Here is an 18,641-nt window from a genome sequence, read left to right on the forward strand (position 1 = left end):
TCTCTCTCTCTTTAAAGTGGTCCGTCCCGTGCGGCTGCCATGTTGGATGGACGCATCGCTGCTGCAGCTGGAGTTTCCGAATGAAAGTTGAGCTTTTGCCCTCTGCAGAGACCGGGATCTGGACCCAGCTTCCACCGGACCCGACAGGAGGACTTAGCTGCTTCCAGACAGGAGGAAACCCGGAGGTACCCCCCCACCCCACCCCCGCTCCTCGCGCCCTCCGGTCCGGACAGCCCCGGACTCAGACCCGGACTCAGCCCGATGAGATGATCCGGTTGCAGGCCACGGCGACCAGAGCCTGCATGGATTTTCTGTAATATTCCTCCGCCCGTCCGGGATATCTGCATCTATTTGGGTTTATTTCTTGTCCCCGTGCGGCCATGAACAGCCACGCGCCCCGCCGGGCCGCTAACGCCGGCTCGCTGCTGCTCACCCCGCAGGAGAACGACTGTCTGTTCAGCTACCTGGGCAGGAAATGCGTCGTAAGTTATTCTGTTCACACCTGCAGCAGCTTCACAGGTCTCATCCAGACCCGCATCCCCCCCTCTGACCCGACATGAACCAGCAGTGACGGGCTCTGTCCAAACCCGGGTCCAGGGAACTCCACCGGGGGCCCCAGGTGGGCTCCAGGGGGGACCCCAGCATGATGAGGACCAGTTTAATTTTACTGTTATTTAACTGACTGGAGGCTAGCACAGGGACAGATCAGTGTGTTTTGGTCTTAGCTGTCCCCTGCTGCCCCCCCCCCCCCCCCCCCCACCTGCAGCACAGTGATGCAGGTTCATACTAAACCAAATCTATCTACTAAACCGTCTCAGATGAGACTCCTGTCTGGTCTACGGTCTGTTCTGTTCTGGCCTCCTGGTCTCCTGGAGGCTTAGTAGAGTAAACTTTATTGTCCCCGAGGGGAAATCTGTCCTGGGCCCAGTGCTGCGGTCCGCTGCTTCACATAAAACATCTCAAAACATGAGAAGAGTTTGACACGATGCTAGACAGCTGCTTCACATAAAAACATCTTAAAGACATAAAAAATAGATTTGACTATAGATTTGACATTGACAACATGACAGCTTAAAAAGAAACTGTAGGAATTAAAGTGTAAAGTGCTAAAGTGCTTGTGTATTTATTGCACATTGCTCTATTGCACTGAGATTCAGCATTAGAGTTCAGCATTTCAGGCTTGTGGGTTTTGCGTTAGTTTGCTGCAGCAGGTTTAACAGGCTGAGCTGGACCTGGACCTGGACCTGGACAGGTCACTTTCACTAGTCTTTCACTCACTAGAGGTCAGCATGATAAGAATGTGTAAGAATGTCTGTTTTTACAGAAGCAGTGGCTCCAGCTTCATTCCTCTGGACCCAGAGTGCTACTGGTTTTCTGTCCTGCCAGCCAGGGACTTGTCTTCACCAGGTGTCCCAGGTCTAGATCAGTCTGTTTTGGACGGCTGGAATGAAAACCAGCAGGACTCGAGGCCGCGTTCAAAACCTGCACTGTTTTGTTACGGTGCAAAATGTTTGCTCCCAACGGTGTGAAACGTTTTGCAGCTTTTGAGGCGTTTGACTGTTCAGAGTGATTCTGTGTTTCCATTGGCTGTTCAGAGTGATTCTGTGTTTTCATTGGCTGTTCAGAGTGATTCTGTGTTTTCATTGGCTGTTCAGAGTGATTCTGTGTTTCCATTGGCTGTTCAGAGTGATTCTGTGTTTTCATTGGCTGTTCAGAGTGATTCTGTGTTTCCATTGGCTGTTCAGAGTGATTCTGTGTTTTCATTGGCTGTTCAGAGTGATTCTGTGTTTTCATTGGCTGCGGACAATCAGCTGTCATGTGGATTTGCAGTTAGCTGGGATTCTTCGAGGAGAACGAACAGCCACTAGCAGCCTGTAACAAACACTCTGCTTCAGGACGTTCAGTGCTCTGCTGTTTCCTTCTAAACTCCCTGTTTGCTGTGTGTTTGGGTGACTGAGCCCCCCAGGTGTCCCGGGTCTAGATCAGTCCGTTTTGGACGGCTGGAATGAGAACCAGCAGGTCTGGAGTTGGGAGCCACTGGACTGAAGGCTTCACCCTCCTTTTCTGCACTAAACATAACGAGCTACAGAAATATTCTCAGATGGAGACAAAATCTTATCAATCAGTCTTATCAGTCTGTGGTCTAATGTGAATCTGTTTGCGGATCCTCGGTCTAATGACATAATGCGTCGCAGCTCAGCAGGTTTTTGCGTTGGCTGCAGGTTTTTTTGCAGGCTGAGCTGGACCTGACGCTGCAGCACCAGGAGGTTTTTCCTCCAGACCGGCACAGATCTGGAAAAACCTCCCGGTGCTGCAGAACGAGCTCCACGCAGGACAGAAGGACCCAGAACATTTAAAAGAGTCAGAGTTAAAGTCACTGTCCTGTCCTGCAGCTCACAGCCTCGCTCACAGGGAGAGCCAGAACAGTGATGAAGAGAATGAAAAGTTCACATTATTGCATTAGACCACTGGATCCCAAACTGAGGTCCAGGGACCTCCGGGGGTCCATGAGGGGGTGCCAGGGGGTCCATAGCTAAATGAGGAGTAGTTTAATTTCATTCAGTAGAGGTTGGCACAGTTAGCATGATGAGTCTGATCAGAGGTTTCATCCTCCAAACCTCCAGTACAGACAGACAAAACCATGATGAAATATATAGTTATTTTCTGTGGTTTGTGGTCTGCAGTGTCTGTTTGGAGGCTGCTGACATGAAAAGGTTTGAGAAGCTCTGCATCAGACCGCTTCAGATACTGACAGTTTGTTTTGACAGTTTTTGTGAAGAAATGTGACTGTTTGTTGTTGTACTGCACACAGTTGTATTTGCATGGTGTGAAATGAGCGTATTGTACTCAGTTTCAAATCCTGGTTTTGTTGAGCCCTGAGTCTCACAGGGAGCTGAAGGCAATATGACCAATATGGTCTCACCTGGCTGAGTGTCGGACCCTTTACAAGTATCGCTGTCTGAGTTTAAGTTGATGATGGTTTCTCATTTCTCAACATGTCAGATTCTCTGAGAGAGTAACATGTTCTCAGCTCAGATTTGATTCCTTTTTAAGTTTCTTATTAGAGCTGAACCCAGAGGCACTGGTCCAGACCCGGGGATGTGCACACCACAACTCTGTGCAGACTTGCCAAAAATGCGCATAAACAGCGTGAATTTGGGAAAATAGGAAAAATCAGCTTGGTCAGTCCCTGCCTATGCCAACGCTCAATGCCCATGTGCAGTTTCAGATTGATTGGCCAAACCATTGAGGAGCAAAATGGATGCAGACAGACAGGAGGACAGTTTTCCTCATTTTATAGTAGGATTAGATGCAGCTCAGGATATTTTCCAACACGTTTCCAACATGTTCCTAATGAATGAAACATGTCAGTGAATTTAGTGTTGAACCTGCAGATCCAGCAGTCTGGTGTCTAGGTGTGTGTGTGTGTGTGTGTGTGTGTGTGTGTGTGTGTGTGTGTGTTTATTATCACACACTTTCCCTCGGTGAGACTTTACTGAGCCGGACCGACTGAAGCTTTTACCGGCTGACCTTTGACCTCACACCCTGTGTGATGGTGAGGGTGATTTGATGGTGGAAAGTGTTTCCTGCTGCGGTCTGACCTGAACTCATAAATCACAGAAGAGGAAGTGAGCCGAGTGGCGTTTCCTCTTCCTCTTCCTCTTCCTCCACGGCGAGGCGAAGCTCGTCTGATCCGACTCTGCTGCAGAGACAGAAACCACAAAACCACAAAACCACAACGAGAGAGAGAGAGACCGTCTGTTACAGCGGAGACACAAACCTGCAGGCTCAGCAGTGAGCCGAGGGCTGCAGCTAACCATTATTCTCATTATTGATTAATCTATCTATTAACTTCTCAATTAATTGTTGAGTCTATAAAATGTCCAAACTGTCCGTCTCAGTTCAGTCCAAAGTGATTCTTCAGATTTCTTCAGCAGACAAAAATCCCAGAGTCAGAAAAAAAAAAAAGCAGCAGATCTCAGCATTTGTGAAGCTGCAACCAGCAAATGTTTGGTACTTTTACTTGATAAATGACTAAAATTATTAATTGATTATCAAAATTACAATCGATTCATTTTCTTTCTTTTTTTTTTTAGATATTCTTTGCCTTTATTCGATAGAGACAGGAAAGGGGGGAGAGAGAGAAGCGGAGGAGGACGTCACAGAGCCACCAGGGCGCTTCCTTAATCAATTCATCTTCTATCGATCGACTAATCGATTAATCAACTAATGGTTTCAGCACTAGTGGAGACACTGAAGAAAGCAGCTTGCTCTGTTTCCACTGGAGAAACGAAGGTTAAAACATGTTATGATGTTAAAAGAGCGTCCGGGCAACAACAACAACAACTAATGTGATTTGGTAAATGTTTTTCTAGTTTAGCATGCAGGTCTTGTGTACATGGTCTGTACAGGTCTGTGTAAGAGATAATGTACAGTGAGCGGGTCATTATTGCTAAATAAACCCTGACAGGGAGATGCAGGACCCGCTCACTGCACATTATCCCGCTTATTACACGTCTATTTACTAAAGAAATCAATAATTTGACACAAAATATTGATTTAAAAATGATTTTATTGCTTCCGCTACACAAAATAGTCCGTTAGATTCTACGGTTGGAACTGCGTCCATAACAACGTAAACTCTGCAGCTTCTTACCCGTCTTCACCGGGGACAGTTCAGCCATTCACCATGAATCAAAAGTTTCGTGCTCTCCAAATATATTAAAGTTAATATTAGAAAAATCTTCCATGGTGTTTTCTGATGGAGTAACGGAAAGCTACATTCGGAGTGTCACGAATGAGCTGATGCTGTTACATTTAAATTAACTAAAATTTACCGGACTTCTTTCTGCAGATTGATATGATTGGACGTGGTCCTCCAGAGTCTGTGATCAGAACTGCGTCCATAGCAACGGTCTGTTATTCAGAAATAACAGACCGTAGAATGCTGTAATTGACCAATCAGAATCGAGTATTCAACAAAGCCGTGTAATAGTATTATCTGGTGTGCTGTAGTGGTGCAGTGGAAAAAGCATCTGTCCACCATTTGTGTTTGCGACTCTTTATCTAATTTCAGAAAGTTTCACCGCTCCCCAAAACCAGCATGGGCTCTGCAGCGTTGACTGGTCTCTCTGGTCTCTCTGGTCTCTCTGGTCTGGTTTAGAAGTGATGCTGTCAGTGTGGTTTTGGATCCTGCTGGTTTCCTCTTCCTCATCAGCTCTTCCTCTTCCTGCTTTGCCACATTTGTGTAGCGGCTCGCTCGGAGGCGTTTAACGAGGAAGCAGACGCAGAGTGAGATGTGGACGGATAATGCGGATAATGAAGGAGGGAAAGCTGTGAAAGTTTCCCTGACCGACTGAGGAACCTGAAGGGACAGATCCGGTCCCCAGGCTCCGGTCCTCTGTGGCGAGGAGGGACGTGCTGCCGGAGGGTCGGCGGTCTGAGTCCCGGGACGGTCTGGGGGGACAGAGTGATTAAGGAGACGTTCACATCATGGGACGTTTAGCATCCATCACATTCTGAGGCGGTCTGTGTTGAAACCACCCAGGCTGTGCTGTTGTGGGCGGGGCTCCAAGCCTTTAGAACCAGTCTGTACTAATCTCATTGGGCCTCATGCAAGAACATTTTCATATTCTTATCTTAAATTTCTCTTACTTTTTTCGTGAGGTGGACTCGTAGGAGTGTGCCACGTCAGATAACTGCCTTAAACGACCCGCGTAAACATGATGGATTCCACCTGTTCTAAATGAACGCACAGTCATGAGTATTGTGAATTTGCATAATTGACACCCCAATAATGCCATATACGGTTAGGGGTCCGGCCCATATGTCGGGAAGCTTCATTCATAAAAATGAAGCGGAAGACTAAAAAGAAATCTCCCAGCTCTGAGATTGAAGCCCTACTATCAGAAATATGTCAATGAAAGCATATAATATTTAATATAATTCAATAGTGGAATCAAAGGCCCTGCTGTTTTTGGTTAGTTTGACCCCTGACCCCCCCCCCCCCCCCCCCTCTCCTCCCGCTCTGCAGACCCTGTGCTCGGCGGTGGTCCAGGTCTACGGCTCGGACCGGAGCTGCAGCTGGGTGAAGCGCTGCTGCGGAGTGGCCTGTCTGATCAAAGACAATCCACAGAGGTCCTACTACATCCGGGTGTTCGACATCAAGGTGAGCGGCTCTGCATGTGGGACGCCCGAGTGCCCGACTTGTTCCGGCTCGTAACATTTTTAGCTTTTTAGCTACTAAACCACAGGGCTGGGTATCGCCACCGATTTCCAGAATCGATTCGATTTCCGATTTGATTCGATTCAATATCGATTCGGTTAGGGATATTTCAGTTACAATATAGATTTTGCTTGGATATGAAAGAGATTCTCAGAGAACTGATGCTGCAAATTGTACAAGGAACCCTCTAACCTGCTGCATTATTAAAAATTTTAAAGTTTACATTTAGAATTGACCCCAAAGTAGTTACATTAATGTACTTTTTATTTAACATGACCAACACACTACAGCAGTCAACACAATATAGTGCAAGTTGTGCAACTCTACAGACTCTACAGGCATATATTGGGCATATATTAAAAGATCGATCTCGGGATTTTATGAATCGATATCGGATCATTCAAATGAAGATCGATTTGAATCGGAAAATCGATTTTTTTAAACCCAGCCCTACTAAACCAGAGACTGACTAAACTGTGTGACTAAAGCTAAAATTATAATCCAGATTATTTCACTTGATGTTGTGATCACGATTACAAGTCATGTGTATTGGTCTCGATGATTTGACGAACACGGTTACTTTATTGTTTTTTCTGGTATCTCACAGCAGCATCTTGAGGATTTTACGATACAGCAGGTGGTCTAAATCAGTGGTTCTCAACGTGGGGTCCGGGGACCACCAGGGGTCCTTGAGGGTGTTCCAGGGGGTCCCCAGCAAATTGATCAATTGTCAAACTTCAGCCTTATTTTGTTTACAAGAAGTTAACACAATTAGAGAATGCAGAAGAAATACTATTTTGATCATAGTTTCCCTGTTATCTCTCTAGATAGTCTAGATAGGAATTCTGGACAAAATCATATCTAACAATAAAAATGTTATCATATTTGGGTTTGAGAGACAAAATCTCATCAATTGGGGGTCCATGGCTCTAATGTGGACTGAATAAGCGGTCCTTGATATGAAAAAGGTTGAGAATCACTGGTCTAAATGAAATTAAATGATTAACTTTTGTGACTATACCAATATTCTACAGTTAGTCATTGAGGAAGCTGATATTGTGAGATAAGGTTATATATTCAGTTGTTTGTGCAGCAGTAACAGATGGGGGACACGCTGGACTGTGGTTGGACACGCTGGTTTCCTGTCCGGCTCCGTCAGAAATCCCTCTGGCTGCTCCAGAGTCTGTTAAACTGCAGGGAGAATCTGGAATGACCGTTTCTCTCTCTCTCTCTCTCTCTCTCTCTCTCTCCCTCCCCCCCCATATTCCAGGAAGGGAAAACCATGTTTGAACAAGAACTGTACAACAACTTCTCCATCAGCAGCTCCAGATCCTACTTCATTGCGTTTGCAGGAGATGTAAGTCTGCAGCTCTTTGTGATTACAGCAGTAATACAGCAGAGGATTTTTTTTAACCCTGACTCTGGATCTGACGGCAGTGAAGATGCTGCCGAGGAACATTTGCTGCATCGAGGTTCACAAAATCACAGTTCAGAATGTCCTTAAGACAGAGGAGTGACCGAGTCAACTTTGCTTGAGTCCCAAGTCAGTCTCAAGTCTTCATGCACAAGTGTCTAGTCAAGTCTCAAGTCTAAATGTAGAACAGCAAGTCAAGTCAGAACAAATCAAGAGTCCAGTATCAATTTAATATCTTAAAGAAAACTAAATATCTAGGACTTTTCAATGCAATATGGTTTTAATAGGATAAAAACTTGGTAAGAGCATCATGAGTTTGATTTCTATAATCAGTTTCAACTTCAATAAATTCAATCATTCCATACAAATTCAGAAAACAGAATTTAAATTCAGTCGTCTGCTGGAACAAATCTCATCACTTTCAATCTAAGTCATTTACACAAACACAAGATCTCAAGTCAAGACTTTAGAAACCTTTTCAAGTCATCAGAGTACAAGTCAGAGTCAAGTCCCAAGTCACCAGAACCCAAGTCAAGTCAAGTCTCAAGTCTTCTCTTCATGCATCAAGTCAAGTCTCAAGCAATTAAAACTGTGACTCGAGTCCCCACCTCTGCCTTAAGGCCTTTATCAAACTGTTACCGACACGTGTGTACAGAGAGAAAGGTTTTCTACAAACTGGTGAACATGTAAAGAGAATAGAACCCAGGACCAAACTGGCACCTGGTTCTCATGAGTTGGCTCAGGAACCGGTGGAACATGTCTGTCCGGTCAGAGGATTATCAGCACAGTTGGATCTAGTCTTTAGTTAATCAGATTTCTTGGCTGAAGCCGCCTGTTCTGCAGTGTGCAGTATTGTTCTGGAATGTCCACTTGTTGCCTAAATTGCTTCAGATGTCAGTCTGTTAATATGTATGGTGTTAAGGGACCATGTTTCATTATGGGAGGACATGAGTTTTATTTATGCCATTTTCCTATGTAACAAGGTGATTTTCTTTGGGGTTTTTTCTTTGTCAAATTATTTATGTCATTATCTCAGGATAACACTTTTTTTTTTCCAGAGATAATGTGATAATTTTCTGCTTGAAACTGACATGCTAAAGGAAAGCAAATTATTCAAAAGCCAAATGTTGCAGCCGGCCTGCTGGTGTTCAGTCAGTCAGCAGCTTCATGTCAGTGTGATAGAAATAAAATGTAAACATTATCTCGGTTGTCTGTCAATAATGAGATAATTACTTTATGCCCATTACTTTGTTTTCTCGAGATTCTGAGAAAATGATGTCGCTATCTCAGGAAAACAAAATGTTTTATCTCCAGATAATGACATAAATAAATAACTAGATATCTTGAGAAAACGAAAAAAGAAAATTAACTGGTTATCACGGGAAAATCGCGTAAATACAATTTTTGAATACAGTATGTCCTCAACAGTGTTGGGGAAAGTTACTTTTGAAACTAACTAGTTACTTTACTTCGTTACTTGCCCTAAATAGTAACTAGTTACGTTACGTTAGTCTTTATTAAAAGTAACGTGTTAGAGCACTTTCATGTTACCCACTTAAAATCATGCCATTAAAATACATCTTCTGTTGATGTCATCACTCTTAATGTACAGAAATCATCACTAAGTAACAATCTGCTGTCTGAAGAAAACATCGAGGTGCTTTCAGTCACTTGGGGCCGGATTCACCAATGTGTTCTTAAGATAGATCTTAAGAAATGACATAAGAGGAAATTTTAGAAAGTTCTTAAGAAGGCTCTTAAGTGCAATTCCTCAATATTTTCTTAGTAACAGTCTCATTTCTTACGAATTTCTTTAATTTTCCAACTTAAGAACTTGTCAAAATAGGGCCTGAATTAATTCTGGTTAATAAACTTTAGGCTTACTGCCATTGAGGCTAGGAGACAAGGCTAGGAGGCTAGGAGACAAGGCTAGGAGGCTAGGAGACAAGGCTAGGAGGCTAGGAGACAGGGCTAGGAGGCAACCCAAAGTGCTTCCATCTACAAAACAATTGGGGAAAAACCTATTTAGAGCAACTAGAGCAAAGATTTAAACATTGGTTGCTGTTGGTAACTGTAAAATTTGCAGCTTATTTCCAACAGACATGAGACAGAGGCCTACCTGGCCCTACACCAAATAAAGCTTTACAATAAATGTTCATCTTAATGTTAGGTGTAGGGGAACCTATGAAGACTTTGAACTATAACCTACTTGTCTAAAATGTGTTTAAATATATGATATTAGAGGCTTACCTTTTCACTGTAGGAGTTTTAAGACAGGTGAAGGGCTGTCTTAAAGAAAGTTAAGAAAATATATAAGAACTGTTTTTGAGAATAGCATTTTTTCCTTTTTTTTTTTCTTAAGACTACAGTTAAGAAAAAAATGGCAATTGAGAAGATTTTTTTTCTTAAGAGGGTTTTGTGAATCCGGCCCCTGGTTCCACAGTAAACAGTCAGATCAAAAACCAGCTGATCCGGTCTCAGAATAAACGGCAGACTGCGCTCACAAACGCTTAGAATTAAAATCTTAGGTTTGATAGTGAAAGCTACTTTTACAGTTAATAATGTTCTTTTCTTCCATCAGTTCAAAGTAATGTGAATATTTCCAAGTTCTGCAGTTTATTGTTGTGTTCGGCGTGCTGCAGTCTGCTGTGATAACATCATGTAACCAATACTTTCATTTTTACTTTAATTTATAGGCCTACTTTAATTTGCACTAAACATTTAACCATTTGAAAGAAAAATAAAAGTAGCAAAATGTAAGTTTGATAAAGTAAGTAATAACTGATTACATAAATTGAAAAATTAATGTGTTAAGTTACTCGTTACCACAAAAAAGTAATCTGATTACTCTAACATGCTACTATGTAACCCGTTATCCCCAACACTGGTCCTCAATGGGCTTCCGTAGTTTCATAGTCGTTCTGTAAAAAAAAAAATCTCCCAACTATTTAATCAACAATGGCATCAAACAGCTAAAGTTCTTCTTCTCTCTCTCCTCAGACTTGTCAGATCGGCCTGAACTTCGCCAGCGAAGAAGAAGCCAAAAGATTCAGAGTGGCGGTGAACGATCTGCTCAGCCGGCGGCAACGCAAAACCGGTAATCCACCGCCGCCGCCTTCGATCCCCCCCCCCCCCCCCTCCCCTCCTCTGCTTCCTCACACTGTGACCTTTCAACTTTCACACCTCGCCACAAAATGAATGAGAATTCTCACCTCCTCCTTTACTAACAAGCCTCAAAGCTCAGTCCCAAACCAAAACCTCAGTCGTGTCCAGGTGTGTCAGGGTGACTTACAGAGACCGTCCTGTAGCCAGAGGGTCACAGGTTCAACCCCCTGCCCATGTGTCCTTGAGCAAAGCACTGAACTGCTGTGCGTGAGTGATCGTGCTCAACCAAGACTCAGGTCGTTTTCATATTAGGTACGATCGCCCCCCCTCTCCACTCCCCCACCGCTCAGCTTTCACATTAGTAATGTTGTTCCGTACCCGAGTACACTGACGTATCTACACACTCCCATACAGAAGGTGGCGGTATGCACCTAGTTGGTTTACGATCCGCCAATAAACACAAAGAAGAAGAAGAAGAAGAAGAAGGAGAAGAGTACACTTGTGTCATCAGCCTCATTTCCTTTAGTTTGTCCGGCATTGTTCTGTTGTTCTATTGTACCCACGCACATGTAAATACTCTTGAATTAATCCATACATCTCGGCATTTTTGTGTGTAATGTCCAGTTGTGATTGTATGTTTTCGTCTGCCCAAATTTCAAGTCAGCATTTTATTTCTTCAGTAGACCAGAGAGATCCTTTCGGGGTCATGTTTTGAACGGGACAGTCGAATAGTTATGACGTCACGTTGTAAATAGCGGTACACTTCTGTGTTTTGGTACAGTAGTTTTCACACCTGATGAGAACCGTACCCGAGTACACATGAACCGTACTCCAGACCGCCTTTTCAAGTGGACCCGGGCACGGTTCGTTGATCCGGGCCCGGGTCCCTGATGTGAAAGCGCCCTCAACAATCACAGAAGTCCAGTAGATGCAAAGTAGACCGCACACCTAAATCTGTCAAGGCGTTTTCTTTTAACAAACAATAAACAGTAGTGATGGACCACCTGCTTATCTCTCGATACGATTTGATACGCAATCTGAGGTTCAGGATTCAATAAATAAAAGTTCAGTGACAACAAAGTCTGACTCTGCAGAATTCTGTTTATTTCTGAGACTCAAATCTTTCCAGCGATGCCATTGGCTGCTAGAATGCCGCGAAAGCTGGAAAGGTAACATACGCTACTCTGATAACAAACCCTTAAACCGGAGGAAATTATGTTCTATCAGACAGATTCTCTTGTAGATTAGACATGGAAAATGAGAACCGTGTGAGTTTTCCTTTTGTATCAAGCAGCAAAAAAGTTGTAGCATGACGTGTTTGAGTTAATTTGCAATAATAATGGTAACAATAATAATAATAATAATAAACTTTATTTGTATAGCACCATACAAGAAATGCAGCTCAAAGTGCTTTACAACAAAGAAATTACATGCATGAAAATAGACATAGAATGAGCATAACATAAGATGGAAAATAAAACCCACTGAATAATAATAAAAATAAAGTTAAGAAATAGAGTACATAGAATGATTAAAATCAAGTAAAATACAACATTCTAAAAGAAGTGCAGCAGTGCATAAGTGCAAAGTGTAAAAAAAATACAAAATAAATAAATAAATACAATAAAAGTTTAAGGCCTGTATCAGGAAAGTCGTAGCTAGTTAAAGGCTAAAGTGAAGAGATAAGTTTTTAGCTTTCTTTTAAAAATATTTAGCGAGCTGGCTTCCCTGATACCTCTAGGTAGAGGGTAAGGCAGACACGACTGCTTTCATACCTTTTGCCTCCTCTTCTCCGCACGTCGAGGACTTCCTGCACCGTCTTTCCGAGCGTTTCGCCCGCGGCGGCGAGTCGTGAGGCGGCGTGTTCCCTCTGGCTCACAGCGGCACCCGAGGGCCCAAACTTCTCTTTCTCTGTGACACAGAATCACACTAACCATCCTCCAAAACACACTATCTGTCTCTCTTGGGTAGCTCACCTTCTCCCAGAGGTGGGGACTCGAGTCACGTGACTTGGACTCGAGTCACAATTGTAATTGCTTGACTTGATGCATGAAGAGAAGACTTGAGACTTGACTTGACTTGGGTTCTGGTGACTTGGGACTTGACTCTGACTTGTACTCTGATGACTTGAAAAGGTTTCTAAAGTCTTGACTTGAGATCTTGTGTTTGTGTAAATGACTCAGATTGAAAGTGATGAGATTTGTTCCAGCAGACGACTGAATTTAAATTCTGTTTTCTGAATTTGTATGGAATGATTGAATTTATTGAAGTTGAAACTGATTATAGAAATCAAACTCATGATGCTCTTACCAAGTTTTTATCCTATTAAAACCATATTGCATTGAAAAGTCCTAGATATTTAGTTTTCTTTAAGATATTAAATTGATACTGGACTCTTGATTTGTTCTGACTTGACTTGCTTTTCTACATTTAGACTTGAGACTCGACATTAATGACTTGGACTTGACTTGGACTTGTGCCTGAAGACGTGAGACTGACTTGGAACTCTCACTTGGAACTCTGCCTTTTCCACTCATCTCACTATCTTTAAGTATCTTCCTTCTGATCTGCTCTGGATTTGGTTCCGAAACTATAATGGTGTCAATTTTTGTTTTGCAGAGAAAAGATGTGACCCTCCAAATGGTATGTTGAACTCTTAATATTGATCATGCAGATTTTGTTCTCCTCACTGTCACCATGATAGAGGGGAACGGTGATCATGTCAGATGCCGTGGCCTTCATACGATGGTTCCTCCTCATATATTTCTCATGCATCTAACATGTATTGGAGATAGTTCTCTCTTGAATGTTACACAGAAGAACCAAATTAGCATATAGTAACACAAAACTTTATTCCTAATCTCCACTCCCAATTGGTTCCTCTTGGGGAGGGTACGGTGGCATTAGGAGCAGTGGTGGAAGAAGTACTGAGATCTTTTACTTCAGTAAAAGTACCAATACAGCAATGTAAAGATACTCCATTACAAGTAAAAGTCCTGCATTCAAAATCTTACTTAAGTAAAAGTACAAAAGTATTGGCAGCGAGTATCAAAGTAAACGTACTCATTATGCAAACTGTCCCCATTTAGAGAGTTATATTTTTCATAAATTATTGGAATATTAATACTGATTTATTGACATACATGTACATGTAAGCAGCATTTTAAAGTTGTCAACGTGAAGCTAATCTTAACAATTTAGCTATACTTTTAGTCTAATCTATAACAATGCTATTTTATAGTTATTTTATAAAGATGATCAAATGTTTTAAATATAAAATATTGATCTGAAAAGTAACTAGTAACTATAGCTGTGAAATAAATGTAATGGAGTAAAAAGTACAATATTTCCCTCTAAAATGTAGTGGAGTACAAAGTAGCACAAAATGGAAATACTCAAGTAAAGTACAAGTACCTCAAAATTGTACTTGCACAGTACTTGAGTAAACGTACTTAGTTACTTTCCACCACTGATTAGGAGAAACTTGCTGCAACTTCAGACACAATGCAGAGTCACTTCAGTGTGTCAGTAGCGTGACTCGCCCACTGACCCGGTGAAGCCGAGGCTGCAGGTTAATCAGGTCAGTAGGAAGCAGGTCTGCTGATCACATGGGCTCCTGTTGTCTCGCTCTCTCTCCCTTTACACCGGAGTTGTGATGGGAGTCCGGTCGCGGCCGGTCGAATCTGTAATCCTCACCGTTACTGTTCGGGAACGCCAATTTATTTTTCACGGACTTCATTTTTTCATTCCTTCATAAGAGATAAACAAATATGAGATAGATTGTTTGCATTCACTTAACAGGTTCCACAGGTTCATCACAAATGCCTTTACTCTCACGTTCTCAGGATATTTCAGGTCTTCTTTACTCGTACGTTTTGACAGATTGTGCCGAGTCAGTCTCACAGTCTTTGGAGAAAGTAAAGCTTTCCATAAAATGTTTGCTATTTACAGCGTTTAATTTGACGCTTTTCCTCTGCAGCTGCGTCCCAAAAGACGATTTACTTTCATTAAGCCTTCTAAATGTTGGCAAACACTGACGCTCTAAGGAGTTGGATTAGCATATGCAGAACAGATCAGAGCGCCGTCTATTCAATCAGCTTCATGGATTGCTGCCTCGGCCCTCTGCAGACCGCGGTCCTGTGGAGCGAGTCGCTCTCCAGCGAGCGGAGATTGAGCGTGACATTTTAGTCGTGAAATGTGAAACTAACAGTGCGACACGGTCGGCCCAGATTTGCTTCTCTGCATTTGGAAGATGTTTACTCGTTTGTCTCCCCTTTCCACCTCCCTCCTTTGCATTTTGTTGTTCTTGTCATCATTGCGGCAGAATATCAATAAAACAGCGCTGTTGCAGGGGAAAGAATCTGCTTGTGTTGCTGCTCGAGGGATTACTGGTTTTGTCTGAGAATGTCGGTGGGGGGGCTCGGCGTTGGGTCTCGCTCAGCGTCTCTTGTTACCAGATGTGAACTCTTAAATCCAACTCAAGTCCCTTCCAAGTTGTCTCTTTGACAAGTTGTGTGCGTGCAGTTGGCTTGCAGTGGCGTCCATTGACGAAGTATAACCAAGAGTGTGGAGTAACAGGAACTGTTAGTTGTGGATGCTGGCTTCAGGTCGGGCTTGTTTGGCCACCACACTTTTTAAAAGGCTAGAGCCGGGGTGTCCTGGTGGGTCAGTGGTCTAAAGCGTGCGCCGTGTAAATGTGCCGTCCTGGGTTTGAATCCGACCCAGGACCCAGGCCGCATGTCATCCCCCTCTCTCCTAATCTTTCCTGTCTATCTCTACCCGGTGAGCATTTTTCCGTTGAAAAGACGTTTAAAAAGTGACTATGGTCGTTCAAAACGGGTTCAAAAGTGAAAGTTTTTTCACCGACTATTTGAAGACGTTGACTGAACGTTCACATTTAGACCATATTTCACCGGGATATTACACCGGTGAAATATGGTCTAAATGTGAACTTTCAACATTCAAAGACAGGAAAAATAAAGGGAGAGAGAGAGATGGGGGGCGACATGCAACAAAAGTCCACAGCTGGATTCGAACCGCAGACGTTGCGGTTATGAGGTGTGAGTCTTAACCAGCAGGCTACCGGAGTGCGCTGCATTTTGCATTAAATATTTTAGTATATAACCCTTAGTATAAACACCACTTAACTCTGTCAGTGTCAGTTGTAGTTGAAGCTGGACCACATCAGTACTTGCGCATGCGTGTTACAGCAGTAAGCGATATTTTGTGCTCCCATTACGATGTCCTGAAGCTTCTTGTTGGCAGCACACAGCCTGTATAGTTCCATATTTATGACATTTTAAATGAAACATTAAATGCGTTTAAATGACGTCTTCGTGTAGAACACATTTCACCTACCAGTGCAATATGACTTTGGAGAAATACCTTCACACTAATCAATATCGTCTCTCTTTCAAGCTACAACTGAACAAATTATCGAATGATTAAACAAATTTGTTTTTTGTGACACGTTGATGTTGTAACCGCATTTTAGCTGGTTGAAAAGAAAAGAGGGCGAAAAGAAGTCTTAGATGTTCAGACCAAATATCACCCAGTTTTCAACTAGAAATCAACGTTGAAATCCCGGTTGGCGCTCACTGGGTACTGTAAAACTATCACAATAAAGGCAAAAAGCCCCAAAATAGTCTTTAACAGGCCAGAGCTGTGAGTGGAGGCAGCTCAGATGAGTCCTTTGATTGGACAGCAGGATGGCCTTAGAGAGACCAACATGCAACCAGAAGGTCACAGGTTCGATCCTCGATGCCTGCTGAAGCGTCCCGCAGCGAGGCACCGGGTCCCTCCCAGCTCCAGGAGGCGGCACTCTGTGGTCGACCGTCATACCGGACTTCCCCCGTGAAAGGGGTCAAGCAAACTGATGGATTTTCCCCTCCTGGATCAGTACAGTATCACAACAAAATCCCATGAAAGGGGAAACACCGAGCCTGCCGTGCGGCTCAAGACGCGCAAGATCTCACCATGTAGACATGGAGCGTTCTCGGGGGAATCCGGGGATTTGGCCGGGGATTAACGGTGGCTTAGCGGTTATGTCAGATGCTGCTGTGGTTGGTGGAGATTAGGTGGAATTCGAGGAGTGGTCGCAGCAGACCGGACCGGTGGGGGGTGCTGGGGGTTGGGTGGGGGTTGGTTGGGGGTTGGGTGGGGTTGGGTGGGGGGTTGGTCAACGTGTATTGGAAGAGTTGGATCATTACGGACTCGATGCAAAGGAATTAAGTCACATTGTTGGTCAACTTGATATAAAACTCTGCTCCTTTCTGTGGCAGTGATTTTTTTTTTTCAGCAGCGTTTTGTGATATTGAAGCGCTGATCTCTCGTTGCTCCCTCCTCCTTCCTTCCCTCCCTCCCTCCCTCTGTCCCTCCCTCCTTCCCTCCCTCCTTCCCTCCCTCCCTCCTCCCTCCCTCCCTCTCTCCCTCCCTCCCTCTGTCCCTCCCTCCTTCCCTCCCTCCTTCCCTCCCTCCCTCCCTCCCTCCCTCCTCTCCCTCCCTCCCTCTGTCCCTCCTTCCTTCCCTCCCTCTGTCCCTCCCTCTCCTTCATACCAAAGCTGGTTTTGATCTCTGTTTGTATTGAAAAGAGCCAAGCTGTTATTAGGCTCCTAGGGACCTCCTGGTGACTGGGTTTAAGGTAAACATTACCACAGATGGGCTACAGTCTGTGTGTGTGTGTGTGTGTGTGTGTGTGTGTTTATAGCAACAAGAGGATGACAAGGGACCCGTGTGACCTGTGTGTTGTTTGAGATTATCATGCAGGATGCAACTGTTTATTGTCCTGAAGGGAAAATCAGTTTACAAGGTCAGATCAAGGAACAGAGTGCAGATGGAGAACACACCAACTAGTCAACAACATATTTACAGCATGTCGACTAGGTAACATCCAACATGTCGACTAGGTAACATCCAACATGTCGACTAGTTAACATCCAACACATTGACTCGTTAACAACATCCAAACTAATTAACATCCAACATGTCGACTTGATAACAACATCCAACACGTTGACTTGTTAACATCCAGCTTGTCTACTAGTTAACAATATCCAACATGTCGACTTGTTAACTAGTTTGGATGTTGTTAACGAGTCGAGGCGTTGGATGTTAACATCCAACATGTCGATTAGATAACATCCAACATGTCAACTAGTTAACAACATCCAACGCGTTGACTCATTAACAACATCCAATCTAATTAACATCCAACATGTCGACTAGTTAACATCCAACACATTGACTCGTTAACAACATCCAAACTAATTAACATCCAACATGTCGACTAGTTAACAACATCCAACATGTCGACTTGATAACAACATCCAACATGTCGACTTGATAACAACATCCAACATGTCGACTTGTTAACTAGTTTGGGTGTTGTTAACGAGTCAACGCGTTGGATGTTGTTAGTGACTTGACATGTTGGATGTTAACTAATGGACATGTTGGATATTGTTAACAAGTTTGGATGTTGTTAGCGAGGACGCGTTAGATGTTAACAACATCCAACATGTCAATTAGTTAACATCCAACATATCGACTAGTTAACAACATCCAACATGTCAACTCATTAACAATATCCAACATGTCGACTAGTTAACATCCAACATGTCGACTAGTTAACATCCAACATGTCGATTAGTTAACATCCAACACGTTGACTCGTTAACAACATCCAAACTAATTAACATCCAACATGTCGACTAGTTAACATCCAACATGTCGACTAGTTAACATCCAGCATGTCGTCTACTTAACAACATCCAAAATGTCGACCCACTAGTTTGGGTGTTGTTAACGAGTCAACGTGTTGGATGTTGTTAGTGACTTGACATGTGGGATATTGTTAACTAGTTTGGATGTTGTTAGCGAGGACGCGTTAGATGTTAA

The 18,641-nt window shown here is 43.3% G+C and overlaps 1 protein-coding gene across 1 annotated transcript; it reads left to right on the forward strand.

The window, feature by feature from the left end:
- Positions 1-55: 55 nt before the first annotated feature.
- On the forward strand, positions 56-13,388 carry LOC139666027 (actin nucleation-promoting factor WASL-like; the record flags this gene model as incomplete). Its single annotated transcript, XM_071545099.1, has 5 exons — positions 56-482; positions 6,035-6,169; positions 7,497-7,583; positions 10,641-10,737; positions 13,365-13,388. Coding segments are annotated over exons 1-5 (445 nt in total), but the record flags the coding sequence as incomplete, so codon positions are not given.
- Between the last annotated feature and the right edge of the window lie 5,253 nt (positions 13,389-18,641).

This window comes from Centroberyx affinis, unplaced genomic scaffold (assembly GCF_046629955.1).
Source record: "Centroberyx affinis isolate AG114_WGS23_722 - 3 ecotype Tasmania unplaced genomic scaffold, CSIRO-AGI_Caff_v1 ptg004771l_1, whole genome shotgun sequence".
In the NCBI taxonomy this organism is placed as follows: Eukaryota; Metazoa; Chordata; class Actinopteri; order Beryciformes; family Berycidae; genus Centroberyx; species Centroberyx affinis.